Genomic DNA, 24,830 nt, shown 5'->3' with positions numbered 1-24,830 from the left:
TTTGCAGAGGCTACCTTCAATGCTTCCTCTATACACTGGGCTTGCTTGTCTAAAATGTCCATACTCCTGGTCAGTGGCCCTTTAAGGGGAGGAGGTGGGGATCGTAGTGAAATCCCTTATTTTTTCTAAGTAGGGCAATGAAATTTGGCACGGTTATTAGGAAGTGTGCTGAATGACGGAATACAAAGTTTCATTGATATATCATGAGTAGTTTTGACATTACAAATTTTTATTTGAACCCAACTTGCAGAAAGCCTGGCGTGACAAAAAAACGTGGTAGAAGCCCATAGTTGCTTTTATATGTTCCCCAAATGAATAGTTCATGCAGTGACGTTCTCCAAATATTTTTATCACCCTTATTTTTGTTTTACACAGGATATTATATCCATGTTTGAAAAATGCAGTCGTTATCAACATGCCAATTTAGCTGAACAGTAGGGCTGTGCGAATATTGAAATTTTCTAATACGAATCTGATACGAATATGCAGAAAAAATGGCTTCGAATATTGAATATCTGTTCAGTACAAAAAATATTTCAGAAAATGATAAACAAGCTAATGTTGCTGCCTTTATTTTTTCAAAATAGTGTATGGTCTTTCCAACTAAAATAAATAGAACTAGACTAGCCTAGAAAACTGGACTAGATAAAAAAATATGATGTGTACAGAAATGTATATACTTGATTAGACAGCATAACAGTATCCAAACTGTAATGATACATTTAAAACAAAATCCATAAAATGACAAGACTGGCAACAAAAAATCACATGACTAGTAGAACCTCATTCATTTGGAGTTCAAGAGCCATCTTGTTCGCAGTACGTGTGATATGTGGGAAAGCCCACTTGCGCAAATTGATACGAGGTCAAGCCCAGCCGCGCCCGAATGCGATCGGTCCACGGGATCAACAAAGGAGAAGGAAGGGATAGGACCTCGTGTGTTATTTTCCTATAATTTTTAACTCTATCACCGGCAAATCTGCCCAAATATTGTGGTTTTGCCATGGTCAAATTTATGAAAGTCTGCGAAGTATACGATCGCTGGCCAGTATTCGGGCATTTTCGAATATTTGGAAATTCTTGAATATCAATTTCTCAAATGCGAACCGAATAGTATCAAACATATTTGATTCGAATATTCGCACACCCCTATTAAACAGTAAAAAAAATGAGATAGTTTTTAAAAATATAGGAATGTCACTGCATAGAGAATTTACTAAGAAATACAGTGCAACAAACCCTATGCAAATCCCACAAGGCATAGTTGTTCTATGCTTTCTGCAAGCAGGACAGTCGGCTCAAAACTCACTTCTGAGAAAACTGGCTCTTAAGTTTTGCAAGCACTGCAGATTTATTAGAAAGCACCAGAGCTGTAATATTTTGCATCATTGCTGTCAGGCATCTTCTTGCACCTTTGCCTCTTTGTTTCGTAGGCTTTGGATGCCTTCTTCAGGTGTTCTTGGTCCTTTTCTTGAGCCCTCTGAAAGGCAAGGCCACCATGATGCACACCCAAGGTGGCACACATTGCCGAGTAGGCTCCTTGGCTCCCTGAATTGTACTTCACGACTGCCTCATTTACTGCCGTCTCTATCGCAAAAATCGAGGCATGCTCGTCCTTTGACAGTGGTGACCAAACTTCCGTTCAGTTGCGGACGCTGCGCAAAGGGATTCGCGAACGCTGCATCTCTGCGCTTCTTCCGTCACTGCCGACGACATGAAACACGGCTCGAGGCGTGCCTGAATGGTGCTACGTCCAGGTGATGATTCGTCTGGTGAATCTTCAGCTGTCACACTGCAGGTCGTCGACGTTTGGGGCTCACTCGCAGGCTGCGTGTCCGTGTCGCACGATGCGCCAGAAACAGAGCACACCGTCTCTGCCGGCGTCGCCTCCAACGCTGCGATCTCGGCTACGAAATCGCGTGGCTGTACGCAAAGGTGCAGGAGACTCCATTGGCGCGTCTTCTGTCGACTGGGTTATCGGCGTCGATGGCACGGGGCGACTTTCGGCTTCGCTACTGGAGTAACGCGGTGCAAGATAGCGCGGCACGTTTCCGTATGTTCAGTCGGGTGCGCCACTTCTCCCGCTGGTCGCCGTCTTTTTCTTGCCGTAGGAGGCTTGCGCTTCCATTTTCCGAAGGCGTGCTTCAGCGAAAATTTCTTTTCAAATGAGTGACGATCCATTACTAACTTGGGGGCTTTCAGAAATCCGAATTCTGCATGTCAAATGAAAACTCCGGCATGGTTTGCGAACCAGAAAACAGCGGTCCGCTGTGGTTGCCAGCTTGCCCGCCGCCGCACCAGCAACCAATGGGGAGGCAGCTTTCAGACTGGCAGCCAATCGGAGGCCCACTTCATCGGAGGGCCCGTGTGACCACCCCTGGCACACCCGCGCTTCTTTTGTGTTTGTGCGACTGTTACAAGATGGCGACGATTGAAGAATTCAGAAAGAAAACAGCGGAATTTTGAGCTTTCAAACGATACAAGATGGTGGCGCTCGGTGGTGGGAAAGACGAGATATGGATCCGCGGACTGCGGTGATTTTGTGCGATTTATAACTGTTTTCTTGCCCTGCGCACTGACAAATTAAATTTTTTCAGGATCTTTCAGTGCGTTCTAACTTTTCAGCGAAACCATTTTGACATAACGTAGATTAGGCATTGCAGATACCGAAACGCATGGTTTCCAAAAATTGATTTTTTTTCGCGATCTGATCCCCGCGTCCTCTCCTAAAAAGTCTACTGTAGCTGGATGCAGTTCCATGAATGTGCCTTGCTTGCCTATGCCCTCTGGATTTGCACCACTCAAGAGGGTGGATGGATACTACTTGCCCTTGCAGCTTTGTTCAAAAAGCAGAACTTGCTGACCTAATTCAATACTAGTGTTTGTATTTCATTACTTAGTTTAAAACAAATGTTGGTATCTCAAGAAACGAATGACGAAGAGAGAGGGCTCTGAGGAATGCAATGTGCTCATCAACTCCATACGTTCAAGAAAGCCCCTGTTTACAGTGTTTCACCTTCACTGCCTTTCTTCTTCCTCTGTTGTGCCAACGAGGCAGGACGGAAATTTGAGCTGACCTCTCTGCTGTGCAGGTCCTCCTGGTCAGAGCGCCCGGAGGCAGTGTCGCTGACGCCTCCACTGCCAGAGGCAGCGTCTGGAGCCCACTCGGACGATGAGGAGCCCTACGAGCCTTCATACACGCCGCCTCTGGAGAAGAGGCCACGGCATGCTCGCCCCCAGTCTGCTGCTGCGGAGAGGACCCCGGTGGCAGACGATGAGGACGTACCCTACGACCCTGAGGAGAATGAGGTGGGCTGTGGAGCATGGAGAGTGAATTGTGGGGTTTCAAGGCCTTTGATGGCTCATCGTTGTCCGTCCGTCTTGTGAAATCTGTCTCACTATGACGTCATCAATGGCATAATTGGTATAACCCATGTATTCTTAGCAATTACCGTAAAAACCTGCGTATAATACGAGGTTTTTTTTCCTATTATTACCTTCCTAAATTTACGCCTCGTACTACTTGCGGATCAGAACAAAAATTTTCAAAGTCATGCTCGAAGTTTTGGTTTCGTTATTGCCGCGTGACTACGGCTTAGCTTTGTTATTATGCTGACTGCAGCTTGGCTTCATTACCCTAGCGCCATGATCCCACAGTGGCCACGACCGCCACGGCGTCGTTTCCTTGTTGTTGAGTCATTGAGTGCGCAGCTTGACAGCGAACATCCTCACGTGTAAACCACGCTTCGCGCAGTGCATGTTCTTCATTTTTCCCGTAGAGAAGAAGCTGGATGTCAGGACCACAAAAACAGTACTCTGCTGTTTTCAAGTGAAAGGTGATTTTAGCTGCTGAGAACATCGGCAACAGTGCGGCCTGGAGGCAGTTTGGTGGATGGCGACGACAGAGGGAAACCCTTTTTACGTGCAGCGGGACACGGTGAAGCTTTTGCGGCCCGAAGAATGGCACATTGGCCGTGAGAAAGACTGGGTTAACGAGGGTTTTGTCCTTGACTGGGTAAAGTCCGTGTGCTGTAGGCGGCAAGGTGCACTGTTGTATTTCCCGTCCATCCTCGTGCTGGATGCGTTTCGTTGCCATTTGGCTGACTCTGTGAAGAGGCTGCTACGCAACTGCGGCAGTGAACTCGTCGTGATCCCGGGTGGGATGACCTCACAACTGCAGCCTCTTGATGTTTGTGTTAACAAACCCTTCAACGAAGCAGTCATACGGTGCTACGCAGAGTGGATGCGCTCAGGTGAGCCTACAGTGACGCTGACCGGGCGGCTGAAGCGGGCATCGCCAGCCACGCTGTGCAAATGGATTGTGAACACGTGGGCGACCATCCCAGAGGACCTTGTGCGCCGTCCTTTTAAGAAGTGCGGCATATCGAACGCTGTCGAAGGCACAGAAGATGACTACCTCTGGGATGATTTGGCGGGAAAAAAAAAACGTCCGAAGAAAGCGCTGCTGAAGATGAAAGTGATTATAGTGAGGGGCCTGATTTGAATAAATGTCTTCTCCGTGCTTTCATCACACGTATTATGCGTGGGTAAAATTTTTTTTCCTATTTCGAGTCTCTAAAATTTCACCTCGTATTATATTCGGGTTCATATTATATGCGGGTTCTTACAGTACTAAATAATGGGTGATTAGTTATTAGTCATTAATTTGGACCATATTTGGCTCCTGCTTGGACCATATTTGGTCTGCAGTATGTGATAAAAATGAATTAGGAAGTATCCATTAATTTGTAACTGTGCAACAATTTGTAGTTAGTTAAATAAATAAAAAGTTAAAACACTTAATGCAGTAATAAAAGTAAAACTTTAAAATAAAGTGAGAAATTGAAAATAAAAAATAATAAAAATGAGCGAAATAAATTTAAAAAGAAAAGAATAAAAAGTAAAACTAGAAAATAAAGATTTAAGAAAAAAAAATAAAAACTAAAGAAGCAGCCAAAGTGGGCGCAGAAAGGCTTTCGCCTGGTGCATTTAGATCGCCAAAGTGCCTCCTGATTTTTCACCATCCCAAACCCACATATCGTCTACGAGGGTCTCAGATTGATTTGGACCACGCAGGGTTTTTTTAACGTGCGCTGGCATTGCTCAGCACACGGGTTCCTTTTTGCGTTCCGTCTCCATCAAAACATGGCCGCCGCAGCCTGGATTGAACCTTGGTCCTCCGCTTCAGTAGCCAAGAGCCCTAACCACTGAGCCACTGCTGCAGATGCAGAGTCAGTTTTGCAAGCAGATACTACAATGTGTAGCGTCTTAAGAAAGGTGGCTGACTAGTCGACCTTGAGCTGGCAACAGATCGCGTGGGACCAGTGCACTCTGGTTGCAAGCAGCGAAAGAAGGCTGCACTTGAGAGTGAAAGTGTACTGCAGACGCCTAAGTCCACTCTCTGCCCGATTTCAACTATCGCTGTTTTGCACAGTTGAGGTCAGTGAAGTGCCCACAGCACTCCATCAGGAAGAGGGGCAGTGGTGCCCTTGCAGCACCATTTTTGCCTGCTTTCTTCACTGTCATGTACTTTGTTAACCGCTTTGACTGGGGCACCTTTCTTTGCTAATTTCAGTAACAGTAGGTGGCTTATGGCAGTCACGTTTTGGAGGTGAATGTTTATGTGTGACATTGTGAGTGTGTCCTTTCATGGAATACAGTAAAAGCTTGTTAATTCGAACCCTAAGGGGACATCCACAAAATTGTTCGTATTATCGAATGGGCGCCAGAATGAGCGGTCATTGCGCCCCGCCGCGCGCAGTGACATCTAGACTCGTTTTCGCAAGTTAGGCGCTACTGCACATTTGTGGTGGACGATTTTGAGAATTAAATTCATGCGGTCGTAATGTCCAATGAAATTAATTGATCAGCCAGTTCCGCGTCAGAAACAAGTACTAGAATATAGGACTCTATTTATGCCTCAAAACATGCTTGTTTACGGGGAGGGGTTGTCAAAATTAAAAGTAATCGGTGATAAGCATTTGCTTGCGTTTCTTCTGCCGAGACTCCATCAGCATCATCTGCAGCTTTCCAAAGAGCTCCAGCGCGACGTCAGAGTTCTCATTAGCAGAGAAGTAATGCGCTGCAACATCGAGCGCTGACGCTACTTCATGCGCACTTGGCGGTGGCATAGGCTCGCCGCCGCAGTCGGACTCATCATTGTCGGCTGTGTTCATCGCACATGAGCCCTGTGGGTTCTGCTTACAGTGTGCAGCCTCAATTATATCGGCATCACTCAAGGGGTCCAACATCTCCACGCTGCTGTTCATGTAGCTCGTGGCACCAACAAAAAACATGGCGGCGGCGCCCGAACCGACGACTGTGGCACAACGAAAGCCTGGAATGGCTTGTGCCGAAGCATCGGTGCCGCAGGCGAGTGCTCCGGCAGTGAAAACGTGTTTCAGCGTGCACCGGAGCGCAGGCTCGTGCATGCCTCGTGCGCTCGGCTTTTTTTTTTCCATTGTTTTACATTTCTGGAAAATTTGCAGCGTGTTTTACTCTCTATGGGTCAATTTGTATCTACGAGGAGCAGTGTAAACCAGGGTAGATCGAATTAACCGTAGCAGATGCTGACATTTTTAATTAACGGGAGTTTTTCCCCATTAAAATACACAGGGCTGTGTCGGGACCTGGGTGTCAGTTCGAATTAACGAGCTTTTACTGTACTGTATGAACTCGTGTAAGAGTTTTTTAAATGCGGGTGTGAATTTTGAAGGTGCAGCCCATATACTATGCACCTTGATTTAACGAAGTCTGTAATATTGGCAGTTAACTTCATAACACTAAATTTTTGCTACATCGAAATTCGTTTCCTAGCATGCTAAGAATCCGACAGAAACCTTTGCGATTTAAGTGGTCCTTTACTTCTGCCCTTCCTTCACCAGCAGAAACAGGGTTATGTGTGTCTTGCTTATGTTGCGAGCTCGTGAGCCGCTTCAGCATGTCTATTGTGCCAGTCACGTCCTGTGTGACAGGAACAACACAGTCATCTTGAATTTTGGTTTTGCTGTCATCATCGCCCTCTTGTAAGTGCCCCAAGCCATCCCGAACACGCCGCCGACACAGCAACGCGTTCTGCCGCTGCTACCGCGACGACCTTGTGGTGGGCCAATCCTTTCTTACTTCATGTTTTGAGGATGAGAAGTGTCCTCCAATCGTCAACCAATGAAATGGAAATGGGTCCACCCCATTCTTTGTGTTTTCTGCTGTAAGCACGAGAGTGCGTCCTTTTGCACATGTGTGTGTATCATCTGAGTGAGAAGCGAGGTTGTCAAGTGTAAGTGTGAAGTGCACGACAGGCTTGAGAGCTGACGGGTGTGCCAATGGCACTGAGCTTTCCAGTCCTTTTACCAAGCTTTCAGCATCGAAAATGCGTTTATGCGATAAACGCGGCACACTTCCTTTGAGTACAGGCAGCGTGTCGCATTCGGCACTGATTTTGGGCGAGATAGCGAGGTGTGGGCTGGCCTGGCAGGCTGCCGAGACTGCACAGGCACTTGTTCCAGTCTCCCCCATACTCCCCCAGATGGCATGGCTAGCGGTGCGCCCACCACTGTGATCGCCATCGTGTTTGCATCTGTCCATGCGCTCTGTTGTATATGAAAGCCGGGCTGTGCCCATATTACATACGTGCTCTGATGCGCTCCGCTCAACCACTCACGCCCCTACAACTGCAATGCCATCCGTTACGTTCGCAGAAACCGGCATATCCCTTCTAATAGATAAATTAAAACTTTCTTCATCCACCGGCATTGATGGAATTAACACAAAAGTCCTAAAGAATGCTCGCCATGCATCTGCCAAGTTCTTATGCTTACTGTTCGCGCAGTCCATTTCAACGGGTACCATACCCCACGACTGGAAAGTGGAGAAGGTCGTTCCAGTCCACAAGTCGGGTAAAAAGGATTCGCCACTTAACTACCGCCCCATATCACTAACCAGCATACCCTGCAAGCTCATGGAACACGTCATTTACTCTTTAACAATGCAGTTTCTGGACTCAAATAATTTCTTCCATTCATCACAACACGGATTTCGTAAGGGATACTCCTGTGAAACGCAATTAGCTATCTTCGTTCATGACCTGCATGCCAACCTTGACGCTAGCCTCCAAACCGACGCAATCTTCCTCGACTTTGCTAAGGCTTTTGACAAGGTACCCCACAACCGCCTATTTCTGAAACTTTCCTGCCTAAGCTTGCATCCTGAGATACTAGCATGGATAAAAGAATTTTTGACTCACCGTTCCCAATCAGTCGTCATTAATAATCAAATGTTTAACTTATTACCAGTTTCCTCAGGGGTGCCCCAAGGATCCATCCTAGGGCCTCTTTTGTTTCTAATTTATATTAACGACCTACCTCAGAAATTAGATTGCCATATTCGGATGTTTGCCGACGATTGCGTTATTTACAAAACAGTTACTGACTCCGTTGACCAGCAATCCTTACAAGATAACCTAAATCTGGTACAAAACTGGTGCAACGACTGGCTAATGACACTTAATATAAACAAATGCAAGTATATATCTTTCCACCGTCGCAGTAATCCTCTCCTGTTCCCCTACTCTAACGTTCCTATCGACCCTGTCCAATCATATAAATATCTCGGCGTTCATCTTAGTCATGACCTCACGTGGAATAGCCATATCGCGAACATTATTTCATCTGCTAACAAAACGCTTGGCTTCTTAAAGCATCATCTCCACTCTGCCCCCCAGCATGCTTAACTACTCGCATACAAATCACTAGTTCGATCAAAATTAGAATACGCATCGCCCATCTGGTCTCCGAAACAAGTATACCTTACTAACTCACTTGAATCAGTTCAAAATAGGGCAGCTATATTCATTCATTCCTCATACTCTTTTGATATCAGCATATCAGCTCTGAAATCGCAGTCCAATCTACCTACTCTTCCACTTCGTCGCCACATTGCTAGTTTATCCCTATTTCATAAATTCTTTTATTCCGAGCTATCTCAGGAACCCTATATCTGCCCTCCCCCACCACGCTTTTCTCTTCGCACCGGACATCAGCAGCAGGTATCTCGGCCACGAGCACGCACAACAACTTTTTCTTCATCATTCTTTCCCCGGACTGCTAGCGACTGGAAAGGCCTTCCCCATGAACTTGCTGCCATCACATGCCAAACTATGTTTCTTAACCAAATTACGCGTTTGCTTGCATCACGATGATCATTTTTCTTTGTATAACTCGTTCAATTTTTGTGTACTTTTTCTGTTGTTAATCTATATGTGTCCCACCCCTTATGTAATACCCTCACACGAGGGTCTTTAAGGAAATAAAGTGAAGTGAAAGTGAAGTACAATTTTTTTTAAGGTTTGTTTCCATCCAGCTATAAAATTCCGTCACATTGAGAATGCAGCAAAATCTACTTCATTATAATGAAGCTAAAAATACATGGTGTTCTATGGATGAGAAGTTACGAACACTAGAATGCCGTACCTCATTACATCAGGGATTTCATTAAAGTTAAACCTGGTTGTAATGACATTGAAAAAAACTAAGATTTTTCGTATTATCCAGGTTTTTGTTGCATGCAGTTTTTGTGAGATGAGTCGAAAGGACGCTCCAGAACACAAACCAAAATAAGAAATAAATGTAGGTGACATCACCTTGAAAATTTTAACAGAAAACAGCATTACTCCCAGTCATAAACAAGGAGAAATGTATCGCTGCTGATTGTGCTGATAGTGCAATTGCGTCAGTATCCGCCGCCACCTCCGCCGCGGCTCACACAGCGCACAACGGCGCTATGAGTGGGGTGCGTGGGGTGGGGGAGGCGGGGCACCGCGGCCGAGCTAGAGGAGAACGTGCGATAAGAAATGCAATAAGGGTAAAATTATCATCCTGCCTATCATAGAACTTGAGTTATATGGTATTGAAGCTGCCATTTGAGATACAGCAATACAGACATTTCTTCGCATTTTTGAAGTGGCAACTTGGAGGGCACACTCTAAAATGAAAATGTATTAGTCACTGGACTACTTATCCACAATTGCACCATCGTCCTCATTAGTGCTGCCGTCATCGTCGCTTCTGCGATCCCACAGTACGTTGTTCTAGCTTCATCATCCAATGAAATCCCCCACTTCGCAATAACCGCATCACGATAGCGTGTGGAACAGCTGAATTTTGCCTCGCTGCAGCCGGGCGCGCAGTTGTTCATTTCTTCAGCGTAAAGAATGACAACTTCCTTGACTGTAGCCGTGAATGAGCGCCGAATGCGTACTGGCCCCTGAGCACAAATGCCGGATTAGCTAAGCGCTGCATTAAAAAGATAAAACATGGTCGGCAGTTACGATAGATGTGTCAGACAGAATCAAAGGGAAACTATGTGTGAGTGGCGTCGGCTCTTTCATCAGATACCAACACTCCCTGAAAGTGCTGCCATTGCAAGTGGCGATGCCGTCGCGATTGGAACAGCAGCTCTTCCAGTAACTATCGACACTCCCATGAGCACCGAGTACGCAGTAAAAAGTAACAAAAAAATCCTTCTGAACAAGTACACAAAACTGCCGAATGCTACTGGGTGGAAATGTAGAGCAGACAAAATTGCAACTACGCTGTGGCATCCCCGATATTTTGTTTGTTTCGGCTTTATACTATATGGTGCCATGCTTTGATTTCAATTGTAAGTCAACCCCTGCCTACCACTTTGGATTTTGAACTTCAAGAAAAAAAAAAAAAGGTTGCCTTACAGTCGTGCAAATACGGTACGTGAGTAAGTACGGTTGCTTTCCCCTGGGCTGGTACTCTGCTCGTCTGGAGCGAAATGCTCGGTCTTTGACCCCATCATGTGTGGAGTGAAACAGCTTGTGTCATGGTGCTTTATGACCAAGTTTCCGCTGGGCCATTAAAATTCATTGTCATCAGAAAGAATGACTTTAGGTTAATTTCTGCTCACTCTCTGCAGTGATTCAGGCAGCAGCCATGTGGCAGTCCTTGTTTACCTCATACCAGCTGTGGTGCCATGTATCGAAGCCAATGTCCTGAATAGAATCGGAATAGGTGCATGTGTTTGGTGACTGTGGGCAGATAAGTGTTGCTCTCCTGCTCTCTGAGCCTGTGCACCTTCTTTATTGCAGGTGGGCATAGCGGGCATGCCGTCCTCTGCGGAGCCCCCGCCCCCGCCACCGCCACCCCCGCGGGTGTCTGGGCAGGCTGTGAGTGAACTGATCGAGCGCATCTCGGCCGGCGCCAACCCAGCTGCCGTCACAACATCTGTGCTGGCCTCGATTGCCACCAACGCCAACTTGGAGCACCAAAAACGCCTGCTCGTGGAGCTCACCCAGGAGGTGCGCTGGGAAGTGACAGTAGTTTTCCACTGTTCATGTGGCACCCAAGGTCGCACTTTGTGGCCAGGCCAGTTTTCAGGGGCTACAAAAGGACACCAAGTGTACACTAGCAGCAGTTCAGCTTTTGCTGCACCAGGTGACACTCATGCCCTGCAGCATCAAGCAGTAGGGAAGAAATGACAGGATGTTGGCCCTTGTGGTAATGTGAATTTCAGCAACAGCAGGGTGGCACGAATTGCTGGTGCCAGTCTGAGTATCTCTGGGTAGGGACATTGTTGGAGTGGCTGATTCAGGAATGAGAGGGTGGGGCATTTACAGTGTTGGAGTAACCAGGGGCAGGTGGGGGTTAGGGGTGGGGTTGTGCAGAAGGTGATGACACAATGACACCCATCCAGCTGTTGCTGTAAAACGCGGGAACTGCACGGACAGAACTGGCAAATGCGTGTTGGCTTTGCTGATAGCTGAGGAATGGGATGGGATCTTTCGAAAAGTGCATGTGTCCGAGGTGGGCCGGACCATGTGATTCAGGCTTGAGAGAAGATTTCTGAGCAGTTACCTGTCATGCCGTTCTTACCTGGCTGCCCTTGAGGAACCCCTCCTTGAAAGCGATGTAAGCTGAGCCAGGGATCGAACTCAAAGGTGACAACTTGTGAAAGAAAGATGAGAGATAGAAGAGTGCAGTTGCCTCTCTTCCCACTGGCAATGGCAAGTGAGGCCATAGAAAGGCATGCTCCCTACACTAGACGCGACATAACGGACACGACACCGTGGTTGCTCTGTGCACCTCAGCTCACAGAAGAGAAAACACCTTGTGAGGTGAAAGTGCAAGTTTCTAGAAAGATAAGATAGATGGTGGGACTGCCCCAAGCATGCCATGTTTGCGTTCTGGCATACCATTTTTGAACGCAATTGGAGAGCATAGGGGCGCACGTCAGTGGCACTGGTAGAGAGAAGGGCAGAAACATACCAGTGCATAAATGACACTCAAAGGTTTGAACATGAACATCTCATGCTGTCTACTTGCTAAACTATTGGTTGGGACCGCATCAGCAGATCGAATATCAAGATTTTTGAATTAATGGAGTTCTTCTGTATTGTCAAAGCTTGTTATCAGTTTCTGCATATAACTGCATAGCTGTTCAAGCTTGTTCAGCCGACAAAGCCCGATTATCAGGGACTGGCAGAAATCTGCAGACAGCTGCATGCACTTCATATGGGTTGGCCCTTATTCCGTGGTCACAATACTTCAGGGTAAGCTCCCTCTTTGAAAGACATTTTAATATGTGCAGGCACAGCTGTTTATAGTGTGTGCGCTTGTGGGTGTGGCCGCATGGGTAGTGAACAAAAAATGCAGGATTACATTCGCTGATAACATTGCCTTGCTAAGTTACTCAGGAGAGGAGTTGCAAAGCATGATCAATGATTTAGACATGCAGAGCAGAACGGTAAGTTTTAAAGTTAACATGCAGAAAGCCAAAGTAATGTTCAAGCGTCGCAAGGGAACGCCAGTTCACAATTGTTATCGAGGTGCTGGAAGTGGTAACGGAATACAGTAATTCCTCATTATAACGAAGTCAGCGGGACGGCGGAAAAATTAGTTATAAACGGTAATTCGATATAACCGTCCACCCGAAAAAAGCTAAAGCAGTCAAGCTTTAATTGCGGCTCAACTGTGAGGAAGTCAAAATACAATGCATTCAGGTGCAAAGAGGCAATGAGCTTTGGCTGTTTCAAGTTTTTACCGGGCGCGTGCAACCCCTGTTCTAATCTGACCAAGCATTGCACGAGGCCATGGTCGCCGCCCATGCATTCAACCTTTGAGGTATGTCAAATCGCGAAGGCTACTGCCTTCGTGATTATGGGGCGGGTGATGTAAGACTACAAGAGTATCGCACTGGAAAGCGTCGCAAATGCCATGGCTCGAGTCTAAGGTTGTGTTAGTTGCGCTCAAAAAACGATTAGCCTCCCATTGTGGGTATGCAGTGCGATCTGAACTGTTTTGCAGTAGGGGCGTTACAGTTTTTCGGCTCACCATTATCGGTGACACCATGCTAATTGCACAGTTCAAGTGTCGGTGTTCGCGCAGCGTCGTATCCGTGCCGTTGACAAATGTTTAGGAACAAAATTCAGTGGCCCTACCATGCATTTATACCGTTTGTCTAGTCGGATGGCGCAAATCGAGCATGACCGCCTCGGAAAAATAGTCGGCGAAACACCATGGTTGCGTTGACCCTCCATGTTGACAGCTTGACTCGCCATTGGATTTTTCATGTTTTCGGCAAGTTATCTGTCGATTTGCACCGTCGAAAGTGCACTGAAGCTTGGGGGCGGTGTTTTATTGCGATGCAGGCCGATTATGACGAGCGGCGAGCAAATTTCTAGACCGGCTTCCCCAAAGTCGTCTTCTCAATTTGTAAACGTAGCTCCTCGCATCAAACATGGCAAAGGGCTTGCGACCAGGCAACAGCTCGACAGCACCGTTGTCCACACTTGCAAGCGCAACCTGCGGGTCGCCTTCTCGTTTGAAGCGAAAACTCTCGAGAATGACGTTGTTCGTGCGCTTTCAAGAGTTTCGTCTGCTTTGGCCGATGTTACAGTGTTCTAGAAGGCTTTCTAATGGCAAAAGCGGCGCTCTCCCCTGGAGGCTCCAGAAGCGGTTGGCGCGGTGCGGTTCTGGCGTAGACTCCTGGAAGAGACTTCGGTGCGCGCGCCGTGTTGCTACGTGGGGCTGACCAGACAGCCGTGCTGTTCGTTGTTGCGTTATCACATAAGTATCCCATTTTTTCTTAATGCATCACCGCTTGGCTGTCAATGAAGATACACAAAACTAATGGATAATTATTTTAACCTTTCGAAAGGAAATCAGTAGCTGTCCGTTTCAGTGCCAGCGCCAATGGGATGCAAGAGATAACCGCAGCTACGTCAAAAATTTGGCCGGTGCTCCTTTCTGTCTTTGGACCTAAGCGTCTTACGCCTTGCGTTCGGTTATGCGAAACGAATCGATTGCTATCTCAGTGCTATAATTTGTTCTTTTTATTTTGTCTTGAAAAGGAACAGTGTCCAAAAATTAATTTCCCTTTCGACGTATGCCGCCCCCGTAGGATATCCTGGCCAGCCCTTGGTGTGGTAAAACAATAACCTAAACCTTTCGGCTGCAAGTTTGTTCTATTTGAAGAAAGGCAACTGCCAATCTTGGTTTTTCAGACGGCTTTCTTTCTTTTTTTTTTTTTTTTTTCAAGAAGGTCAGGTGGAATATCTGCCAGACGAAATAGGATAGCACTTGAACTATGAATCTGCAGGTGCCGCCTGCTGCTTCACTACATTCCTTGGGGTTCAGAACACAGGACATCGGACCTTTGATTTTTTTTGTGTGTGGAATATTCATTCACCATTGTTCTGATTGTAATTTTATTTGTGGTAATTTTTTAATGCTGTTAAAATATCATGCGCCCAGACTGTTCTTAACGCTACTAGGAGATTTCGTAGCTACCCTTCCATAGTTTGACATCTCAAGGCTGATGGGATGGGCGGATGTAGCATCAGCTGCATGGAAGTATGACGCCCACTGTTCTTCAAATGAAGGCCATTCATACATTCATGCAAATCGCCTTATAGTGTGCCATTTTCTACCCAGTGTCAGTGCTTATTCACTTTAATTGGTTGGGCATTAATTATAATGGCCAACCTATACGGTTACTGGTTGTTCTACTCGCTTCTAGCAGCTTTGGTTTTTACTACTAATGAATTTATTCGGACTTCATAATTTAGTTGTATGTTGCTCCTGCCTGGTCTTAGCAATATGACTGTTTTTCAAAATTTCAGTTTAACACCAACATACCCACTAGCCAAATAAATGCAGTTGTAGATATATAAAATGCTAATTGTGATGCAGTTAAGGGGGGACACTGGTCTTTGGGACCAAAAAATTACCCAAAAATCAATTTTTTAAAAATGACATTTCTGGAGCCTATAGGATATTATTCTTCATCTCTACCAGTTTTCACTCCCAGGAAATGGTAATTTGACCATAATATTTAATTTAGATCACTGTGTGGGCTCAGTTTGTTCAGGAGCAGGCGATTTAACACCATGAAAATTTTGGACATCTGGCTGTCTTAGTACGTCAATATCTCAATGTCTAGGACAGATAGACATGTCATATTGTTTGCTAAGGGAAGCTGAAGGCACAATGTATTCAATAATCGAAGCACAATTGTTCATTCACGCTTCAAGAATTTATACTTTTGCAAAGTTCATCTATGTATGATATTCACGTTTTGAATGCTGCTATTCTAAGTGCTGTAAAATTACTAATGAGGTTGAAATGAAAAAACTGCTTTGATTATTGCACTCTTTACTCACCATATTATATAGCCATGGGTTAAAAATTATTTTTTATTGACCCATTTTTTTGTACCGAGGTACTTATAAATAACAAATTGAAATTAATTATCTTAGGAACTAACAAATTAATTAAAATGGCAATTTCATATTTGAAATCAGTATAAGAAACTGAGCAAGGTATTACAGTTTAATTTGGATTGGACTAAAATAAGGAAAATAGGTCTAAGACCAGTGTCACCCCTTAACAACGCAGCGAACTTCTACTTTTCATAGATCATTCCTTGCGGGCTTCGACATAGGTTCATTCACAGATGGGACATATTCACTAATAAAATAACAGCTCTTATGTTCACATGATACATATACGCAGAAAACTGCCTCAGTTTCCACTTTGTACTAGTGCTCAAGCGATATAGAAAAGTGATCTAAAAGGAGCGTGGCGGACACCTTATGATGTCACTGCAGCAACTGCGGCTGCCTGCCATTCTTTGAGAACTGCTCAGTGATCACGAATAGTGGCCGCTTTAACAAAGAAGTCACTAAAACTGTTCTGCTGCATCAGCGTTCTCTCTCTCATTCTCACAGAAAGGAAATGCCTTTTCTGTCCGTGTCAGAGATGTGTTCCTCGCTTCTCATAATTTTATTGTCTTCTTTTTTCTGCTTAATGTCCACTTGCTTTATTGCATTTTTTTTTTCGCGCTTCCTTTTCTTTCGCCCCCATGGCGGCTGATTAGTGGTTGCAGTGCACTCTCGGTTATTGACCCGAGAGATGTGGGTTCGATCCTGGTCGCAGCAGTCGCATTTAGATGGAGGTGAAGTGCTATAGAGGTCCGTGTACTGTGCAGAGCGGCCACGGCGCCCCTCGTAGCCTGAGTCGCTTGTCCCAAAGAGACTCAGGTTAAGCCCCATTACCAAACCAAACCTTTCAATTTATCTTTTCCCACACCTCCTCTTACTCTTCGTCCACTTCATCTGTCTTGCTTTAACGGCATTTCACGCTTTTGGCGGGTGGTTTCACCTGCATTTCACTTTAGCCATTCTTCTTTCCCCTCCTCCTCGAGCTTTCCTGCTTAATGCTTGCGATTGTTTGTAAACTTTGCCCCTGTTCGCTGGCCGCCCACTTGTTCTGCATTGCCCTTTCCCGGCCCCAGATGGTTTTTCGCTCTGTGTGCCTTTGGCTGGCAATGCATTCGCAGGCTGCATGCCTTTGACACTGCATGCGCAAAAGGGTCGCCAGTGCTCTGCTGTGGCGATGCCTGCACTATAACGAGGCATTACTGTAGTCTACTTAAGGCAGATAGTGGCCACTGATCTGGATCATGAGAGGGAAATAACTATAAGGATAAGAATGGGGTGGAACGCATTTGGCAGGCTCTCTGAGATCATGAATGGCAGTTAATTAACCAATATCTCTCAAAAGAAAAGTATAAAGAGCTGTATCTTACCTATACTCACCTACAGGGCAGAAACATGGAGGCTAAAGAAAAGGGTTCAGCTTAAGTTAAGGACAACACAGCAAGATATGGAAAGAAAAATGGTAGGTGTAATGTTAGGAGGCTGGAAGCGGGCGGAGTGGGTGAGGGAACGAACGCTGGTCTATGACGTCCTAGTTAAAATCGAGAGGAATAAATAGGCTTAGGGAAGGCATGTATAATATGAAGGCAAGGTAACCGCTGGTTCTTAAGTGTAACGGAGTGGATTCCAAGAGAAGGCAAGTGTAGCAAGGGGCTGCAGAAAGTGAGGGACGCGGATGAGATTAAGAAGTTTGCAGAGACAGAGTGGCCGCATCTGGCAAAGGACAGGGTTAATTGGAGAGACATGGGAGAGGCTTTTGCCCTGCAGTGGGTGTAGTCAAGCTGATGATGATGATATTCTGAAAAACTGTTGTCATTTGATGCTGTCCGGGTTGCTCTGCGAGATGCTTGTGGTCACTTGAACCTTGTGTGGCGCAGGTGGAAGAGCAGAAACGGCTGATTGAGCTGCAGCGCCTGCAGGCCATCCAAATGTCCATGGGAAAGCCTGCAGCCGCTGCGACCCCTCCTGCCGCGCCTGCCATAAGCCAGGCTTCGCCGACTGCAGAGGCATCAGGCATCCCTTTCCTGGATGGCTCGCTACCCACTGATACAGGCTTGTCATTTCTCAGTGGCGCTGGGGCCTCCTCAGGCGCCTGCAGTCTGCCGTCAAGCCTGCAGGAGCTTCTAAACAAGGTCAAGGCACCACAGACGCCTTCGGCCAGTGGTGGTGTCGGCGACGTGCTGGGCTCTCTGCTGGCGCCAGCATCCCTGCCAGCCATCAGCTCGCCTCAACAGCAGGCCCAGCAGAGCCCGCTGGCGGCAGCCAAGAAGACTCTTACCGAGGACCCCATTGTGCGTCACTTTGCAGGCGATGACGCCACGCCTGAGTCGGACCCCGAGGGCGGTGGCAGCCCACCACCGCCACCAGGCATTGGGGATGTGATGCCGCCCGGCCTATCGTCAGTCAGTGCCGTGGAGTCTCGGTCACCCGGAACGCCCACCAAGGACGAGCTAGTGGTCGAGGAAGCCGCCCGGCCGCAGGACCCGCGCCGCCGGAAGGCTGCTGCTGCTGCTGCTGCTGCTGCTGCCACATCTAGTCCTGGTGCCCCTGCTGCCATGCTGTCCCCAGCTTCGACGAGCGGCAGTGGTGGCAGCCAGCTGGGTGCCAAGTCTGCCAGCGAGCTGATGGAAATGGCGCGTAAGCAGCTCGAGGAGCTGGAGGTGCCGCCGCCCGCTGTGCAGCCGCTGCCGCAGCCCACGTCAGTGGTTGCCCCACCGACCATGTACACGGCACCGCCCATGCCTTCGCAAGCGGGTATGCCTCCGCCGACAGGTATGCCTCCGCCGACAGGGATGCCTCCGCCAACAGGGATGCCTCCACCGACAGGGATGCCACCGCCGACAGGGATGCCTCCACCGACTGGAATGCCACCGCCACCTGCGGGCATGGCGCAGCCTCCCCCAGCTAACCTGGTGCCGCCCCCACCACCAGCAGCCATGTACGGCCCGCCACCTCCCGTGGATTCTGGATTCGCACCCCCGCCCGGAGTGATGCCCCCGGGTGTGGTGCCCCCGGGATACCCACCGCCACCACCCCCGCCTCCCCAGTGGGGCGCAGCGGATCCTTACTGGAAAAGCCCACCACCTCCTCCGCCGCAGGCCGGCTGGAATGGTGGTCGCAGCGGCGACTACCGCCAGCGAGGGGCCCCTGGGTGGAGGGGAGGCCGCCGGAACCAGTGGGACCACTGAGTGGGGAGGAAGAGGCCCGGGACTTGAAACAAGGACCACTGGCCTGCCAGAAGGTTTCTGCTAATGCTGCGCTGTCATCGGCACCGCACAGGCCACATTGCCTCTTCAAAACACCGCTACCATCATTCTCAGTAGAAGCAGTGTGCAGCTCTCAAACCAGCAACGCTTCTGCCATCAACCAACGCACATTTGATGGCTTCGGCCAATGACATCCACTTTGATGGACTTCACAGGCATTGGGCTATGTTGCATTACGTGCCGGACAGCAACGACACTGGCTGCTGGCCCCATTTTTTGATGCGCTTTTGCGTACTGAGCTGGGGGCCTCCCTTCTTCGGGGCAGATGTGCTAGCTGCAGCTGTCTGCTGCAGTGGGACACTTGGATGTGCTACGTACATTTGCGGCGGGACAGTGGAACACTAGTGAATTGCAGTGTTCAGTGCATAGAAGAGCTTTGCTTGTTTCTTCCATTATTTCATCTTGTTGGGCTTTTCCAGATGCTCTGGAGGCATTGTTTCTGTAGATAACTGCTGTGTATTTGTCAGTTGGTTTTCGTTCTTTTTTTTTAACTGATCCTTGTTGTAGTGGAAAAGCCAATATTTGGTGTGACCTCGGTGGAGTTCCCTGGACCAGAGAAAGAAAAAGCGAAAGCAAAAATGGAAGGAACATGTGTTTGCAGCATGGCTCGCAGTTTTCTCTCGCCCCTCCTAGTGTACAGACATAAAGGGACAACAGTGCTGTTTTGTTGAAAAATGTGTGAAATTGTGCCAGACCTGGCATCATGTGCTTGAAGTGGAGGTAATGTGCACACAGTAGCATGCCACGCAGTTCACTCTCTTCTGGATCGACGTCCTTGATCAGTGCTGCATTGCCGAAGAATGCAGCACCTTTCTACGTGTCTTCGTGTTTTGGGAAGTGGCTCGAGCCGTCATTTCTCACCCCTTGCTGCGCTCATCGGTGCATCACGGGCAGCCTTGGCATGCCCTGTACATAGCTCGCCGCTTTCATCCCCCTCCCACCAACTCCCCATTTCGGTGCCTCACAACTTTTAATGTAACTACAGCATCGTCACTTTCAGTACCAGGTTTTAACTGAGGAACAAAATAAAGAGGAGAAAAAAAATGTGTCAGAGGACAGTCGGAAGACAGACTAGAAACCTACCTGCAGAGTTCTTTGCTTTGATGGGCTGTGTCCTGTGTAGCCGGTGGCTGCACCAATCCACAAGGAAGCAGTTCATGAACACAATCACACGACAGTGGTAAACGCTTGCCCTATTGAACTTGTAACAGAAAGTTAATGCACCATGCATGAGCTAGCATTACCTGCGGTGGTTAGTTAACATGACTGGCATTTATATATATTTCTTTTTTCAATATGGGTTGGCCAAAAAGAAATGGCCAATTTGGCAAGAACCTTCACCAGCTGTCCACCAACTTATTTCATGGCAAGTATTACCAATTTGCAATTTTTAAAGACATGGTCATAGCACCAACGCGTTTATGCAGGATTTTAGTGCTAGAATTTCCACTAAACTGCATGCTCAAAATTTTTCCAGTAAAAGTTTGTTAAAACCAAGCACTTCTGCCTAGGCATTGGAAGTGACTGTAAACCATTTCATAAACGTGATCGCAGCATAGTAAAAACGCTTTGTTCCCAGTAGCACACAGTGCAACCTTGCTGGCATTGTGATAAGTGGGAAAATGCAAGCTCCTAATTTCATTCAGGCCAAGGTATAGCAGACTGCTATGCATTCACTTACTGCATCGGCATGCCGCCCAACATCCGGGCTTTTGGAGCATTACTAGCTGTAATACTTTAAAAAATAAACAGACCACTCAAACTATAAAGGAATGCAAAAATCTGCAGTTCAGCTGCAACAGACTTTATTGCATTTCTCACAGAATGCACCCAGTAGGGAATACATTGCAAGAACTGAAAGTTCGCTGTTCTCTGGACTAGCAAGAATGTACAGGGCAACCCTGCCCAAAGGCAGTGATAATGTAAAGCAAGAGAGGGCATTATACAACAAACAATGAAATGTGGATAGTAACAACGCAGTCCACAAAAGCCAGACGTTCCACTTCAATCTGCGTGCACAAAAACGCATGGTCAAGACTGCACCAGCAAAATAAACATTTCTGTGCACGCATTTACACAATGCATGGCCACCTGCTCGGGTTTGCAGTTGATGGTTGTGCAATTGCAGGCTCTGTTCCCTCCCTCTCCAATGTGGGGGCCAGTGGCTGCCGCCAGCGCTGTGTAACATAGTGCATTGTCGTACGCTGATGACAATTTTCTTCAAGCAAAGCACATGCAGCTCTCCTGTGTAGCCGAATGTGTCTGTTCTTGGAATAAAAACAAACTTGTGGCTGCAGTGTGGCAGGAAACATTCTTGCTTCACAGCATAGGTATCCACCCGAGCTCTCGGCATTGGGCCCTGAATTCAACAGACTAAACAGGGAACAAGTGTGGCTCAGCCAAATTCCATTCTCATCTGTTCCAGTTTCCATGTCCCAGATGCTCAACATTCCAGCACTGCATCCTTTGGAGGGTTAAAAAAACTTAGACGATGCTTGACCTACCCTCAAGAGTAGAATGCGATGGCATTAGAGATCCCTCCCGTGCAAGTACTCCTCTTTCATTCATTGATTGCGGGGAGTCCTCATCCCACTACTGGTGCAGTGGTTAAGCGACACGCTACTGACCCAATGAGGCTTGAAAGACTGGTTGCTCTTGCCGAGCTCCAGTGCGGCTCATTTTTGCACCGATAGTTCTTCAGGAGGTCATCCGTTTCCACCTATGAGCTGATGCTTACAGCCACAGTTGGCAACTGCATTTAATTTATTTGAATTAATTTCACTGCCACCTTCCTTTTCGTGACGCTGGTCAACAGACACCAGCTTGTCTTGTAAACGGGACCTCTAATGCTGTCGCATCAGTAGTCTCCCCACGGCAGCTCCTAAAATGCTGTACATAGATTGCTTGGTAGCAATCCATTGCAAGTTGTCAAAAAAAAAACGGCACCTTCAGTAATCGACCAGCTAATTGCCGAAGTGAACAAATTTAGCAGTGAAGGAATCGCTGCTTGGTTTGATAGCTTTTAGTGTGCCAAACGAAAGTCTTCAACAGAGGATCGGTTAGCAGCAAATTAGTGGTTTTATAACAACCCCATGTGCAACAACAGTTTCACCAAGCAGGCCAGTCAAGTTCTTTCACTGCTGCCAATGCCTACCATGCCACTGGCATCTTGCCATCATGAAAACTGGCCAAAACCAATAAGCTGCCATCTTTTTCCTGCACTGAAGTTACTACAGAACAAGTATAGTATAGTCGGATACAATTCAAGAACGAAGCGGCAGGTGTCCCCCCAAGGGGGCCCTCCAGCCAATAGTGGGACCGAGTTTTGATAATGTCGTGGTTAACCTGATTAAGCGAAAGTTCATTCCCTTTCATCAGAAGCTACGGCAAGCTGAATTGCATGCAATTCTGTGCCCTCCTTTAAACACAGCTGGCAGACAGCAGGGATGATGGAATTCTTGACGGCACTAACATGAGCAGATTAGGGGGAAAGCCTCGCTCCACTGACCAATGTTTCAACAAAACAACTAGTTTTCGTCTGGGCCTTGTGCACGTTATGCTTGTGCATGCATGGCAGTTCCTCAAAGGTACCGAGATTATTCAAGCCGTTTAGCTGCGTCAGTATTGATGCCTAACACAGTAGCATGCCATGGTCATCCTGCAATGCAAGGCACCCTCAACTTGGAAAATGCTCGAAGTCAGTCCCACTCTTTCCACCTCAAGATAAGCATGGTTCACAGCATGCATGTTATTGCCACAGAACCACAAAATTTAAGGTCAATAAAAAGAGGCAGCTCGAACAGCTAAAGTCTGCAGCTTCTGCTAGGAGATTTTAAGCCCAGCACAACTAATATGCTCAATGTTGACATTTCCAAAGAAACCTCCCAAACGGCCCTCTGCCGATGGTGTGAAATGTCTTGGAATCAGTAGGATGCTTTGGAAGTGATGCTGTTCCGAAATAATTTCTTTCTGCATGAACTACAGGAGCACAGACACTATCATGCAGAATTCAGCTTTTGCAGTCCCCCTCAACTTGTATTCCTTGCGCATTTTCCTTCAACTTGCAATTGCGGAGTGCCACTCCACCCAACAAGGCCACACCAGCTTATCACTGCCTGCGGCAACATGTCTCCAGGGTTACACACAAAAGCTGCTGCAAGAGAGGAAGGAGGCTGGCACCAGGGGGAGGCGAAGGGTGGCAGTCATCAGTCTCCAAGGAGATTTCATTCATAAACAGGTCTCCCAACTGTCTTAGTTATGCATTCAGTTGTGGCTGGTAAGCAGATATGTGAAGCTCTCCATCTTTATGAGGTGCAATGCCACGAAGGCATCAATCATGCCAGCGCCATGCTTCGCAGGGGTGCATAACTACAGACGACGTGACGCTGCCACAGTTTTTGGGGCAAGGCAAGCCCATCAGTACGGAGTGGCTACTGGTGTACCTGGCAGCAGTGGACGACCAAGATAGACTGAACAAACACAAGTGCACTAGCATGCAACTAGTCGCACTGCACCATTCCAGGACAGCAAACATGATGCAGTGGCACAACTCTGGCCTGGGGACACATTTTGCAATGATTCTTTGCGGCATCCATTCGCAGTTCTTGCCACTGGTTAGCCCCTTTGCGACACCAGAGCCGGCGAACTACAAACCCAAATGTCACTGATGATAAACGGCCTAAAGAATAATTACAAAATCGGGCCTTGCTAGCCTTGCGACAATACTTATGCAAATGTTCCGTTGTGCTATCACCCTCTGAAAACCATTGCATGCTACAGTGTTCACTTTCCTTTAAACTCCCTCGGTGGTGTCTCCATTACAACTGTGATGTGCATGTGAGAAGAAACAGTCATCTTAGTACCGTATAGATCCCCATGCAAGTCGAGAGACAGTGACAACTACGATATAACATAGCTGCTCACCACACAAAGATTCCTCACGCAGCCATGGTATACATGCAGTAGAGGAACAGCCATGATTGTATGGTATGTGCTCGGTTCATCATCCCCAGTATACACGTGGATTACAAGAGCACCACAGTAGAGGGCTCCAGATTAAATTCAACTATCTGGGTGGTGTCTTTGCATTTTGCCTCTATCGAAATGCGGTTGCCTCGCAGGGATTCAATCACCAACCCTGGAATCGGCTGTTGAATGTCGTAGCCATCAAGGCGCTGTTGGCAGGTCCATTTCCTGAACATTTATTTTTCTGCTCAGCCTTTTATAGAGAGGAGGACAGCTGGAAGCTTGCAGAATAAGGCATTCAAATTTCGTGCACAAAGGTAAGACGTAGCTCGAACAGCCAGGCAAGATACAGCGATGTAATTGGCACATTTCCAGCCACCACAACACACCACAAGCAACTTGATAATGCCCCTTTGGATAGCGCTTTTACAACTCACACTGTCACATACTCTTCACTTTATGAAAGATCTCCAAATCTGCCATCAGCCTACTGGCAGGCCTGCATCTGACATTATGAACTCTGAAGCACTGGCAGACGACGGACGAAAGGAGGACGTGACACACAGTCCTCCTTTCGTCCGTCGTCTGCCAGCGCTTCAGAGTTCACAATGTCAAACCAACAAGCCCAGCAACACATCTTGCTGCATCTGACCCCCCGCAGTATTGCACACACATTTAACTGAAAGTACAGCAGCGCATATGGAGGCAGCACTGCCCACTGCATAAAAAAAGCAAGCAACCACAGAAAATGAAAATGAAAGAGGATCCATGGTGAATTACTTTCCCTGCTGTTCAGCGCCAGGTACAACACACTGCGCTCCAGTCAAGTTTAATCCGTAGCGGATACAGCCTCAACTGCT

General features: G+C 47.3%; 1 protein-coding gene across 1 annotated transcript in view; it reads left to right on the top strand.

Moving 5' to 3' along the window:
• Positions 1 to 21,304, top strand: part of pps (protein partner of snf) — a gene marked incomplete in the record, with an annotated part of 147,377 nt that extends 126,073 nt beyond the window's left edge. Inside the window, 3 exon segments of the mRNA XM_077660973.1 lie at positions 3,093 to 3,309; positions 11,111 to 11,320; positions 17,617 to 21,304. Coding sequence (XP_077517099.1) covers positions 3,093 to 3,309; positions 11,111 to 11,320; positions 17,617 to 18,927 — 1,738 coding nt within the window.
• Between the last annotated feature and the right edge of the window lie 3,526 nt (positions 21,305 to 24,830).

The sequence above is a fragment of the Amblyomma americanum genome, chromosome 4, assembly GCF_052857255.1.
Source record: "Amblyomma americanum isolate KBUSLIRL-KWMA chromosome 4, ASM5285725v1, whole genome shotgun sequence".
Classification (NCBI taxonomy): domain Eukaryota; kingdom Metazoa; phylum Arthropoda; class Arachnida; order Ixodida; family Ixodidae; genus Amblyomma; species Amblyomma americanum.
Note: the sequence above shows the minus strand (reverse complement) of the source record. Positions and strands in the feature narration are given on the sequence as shown.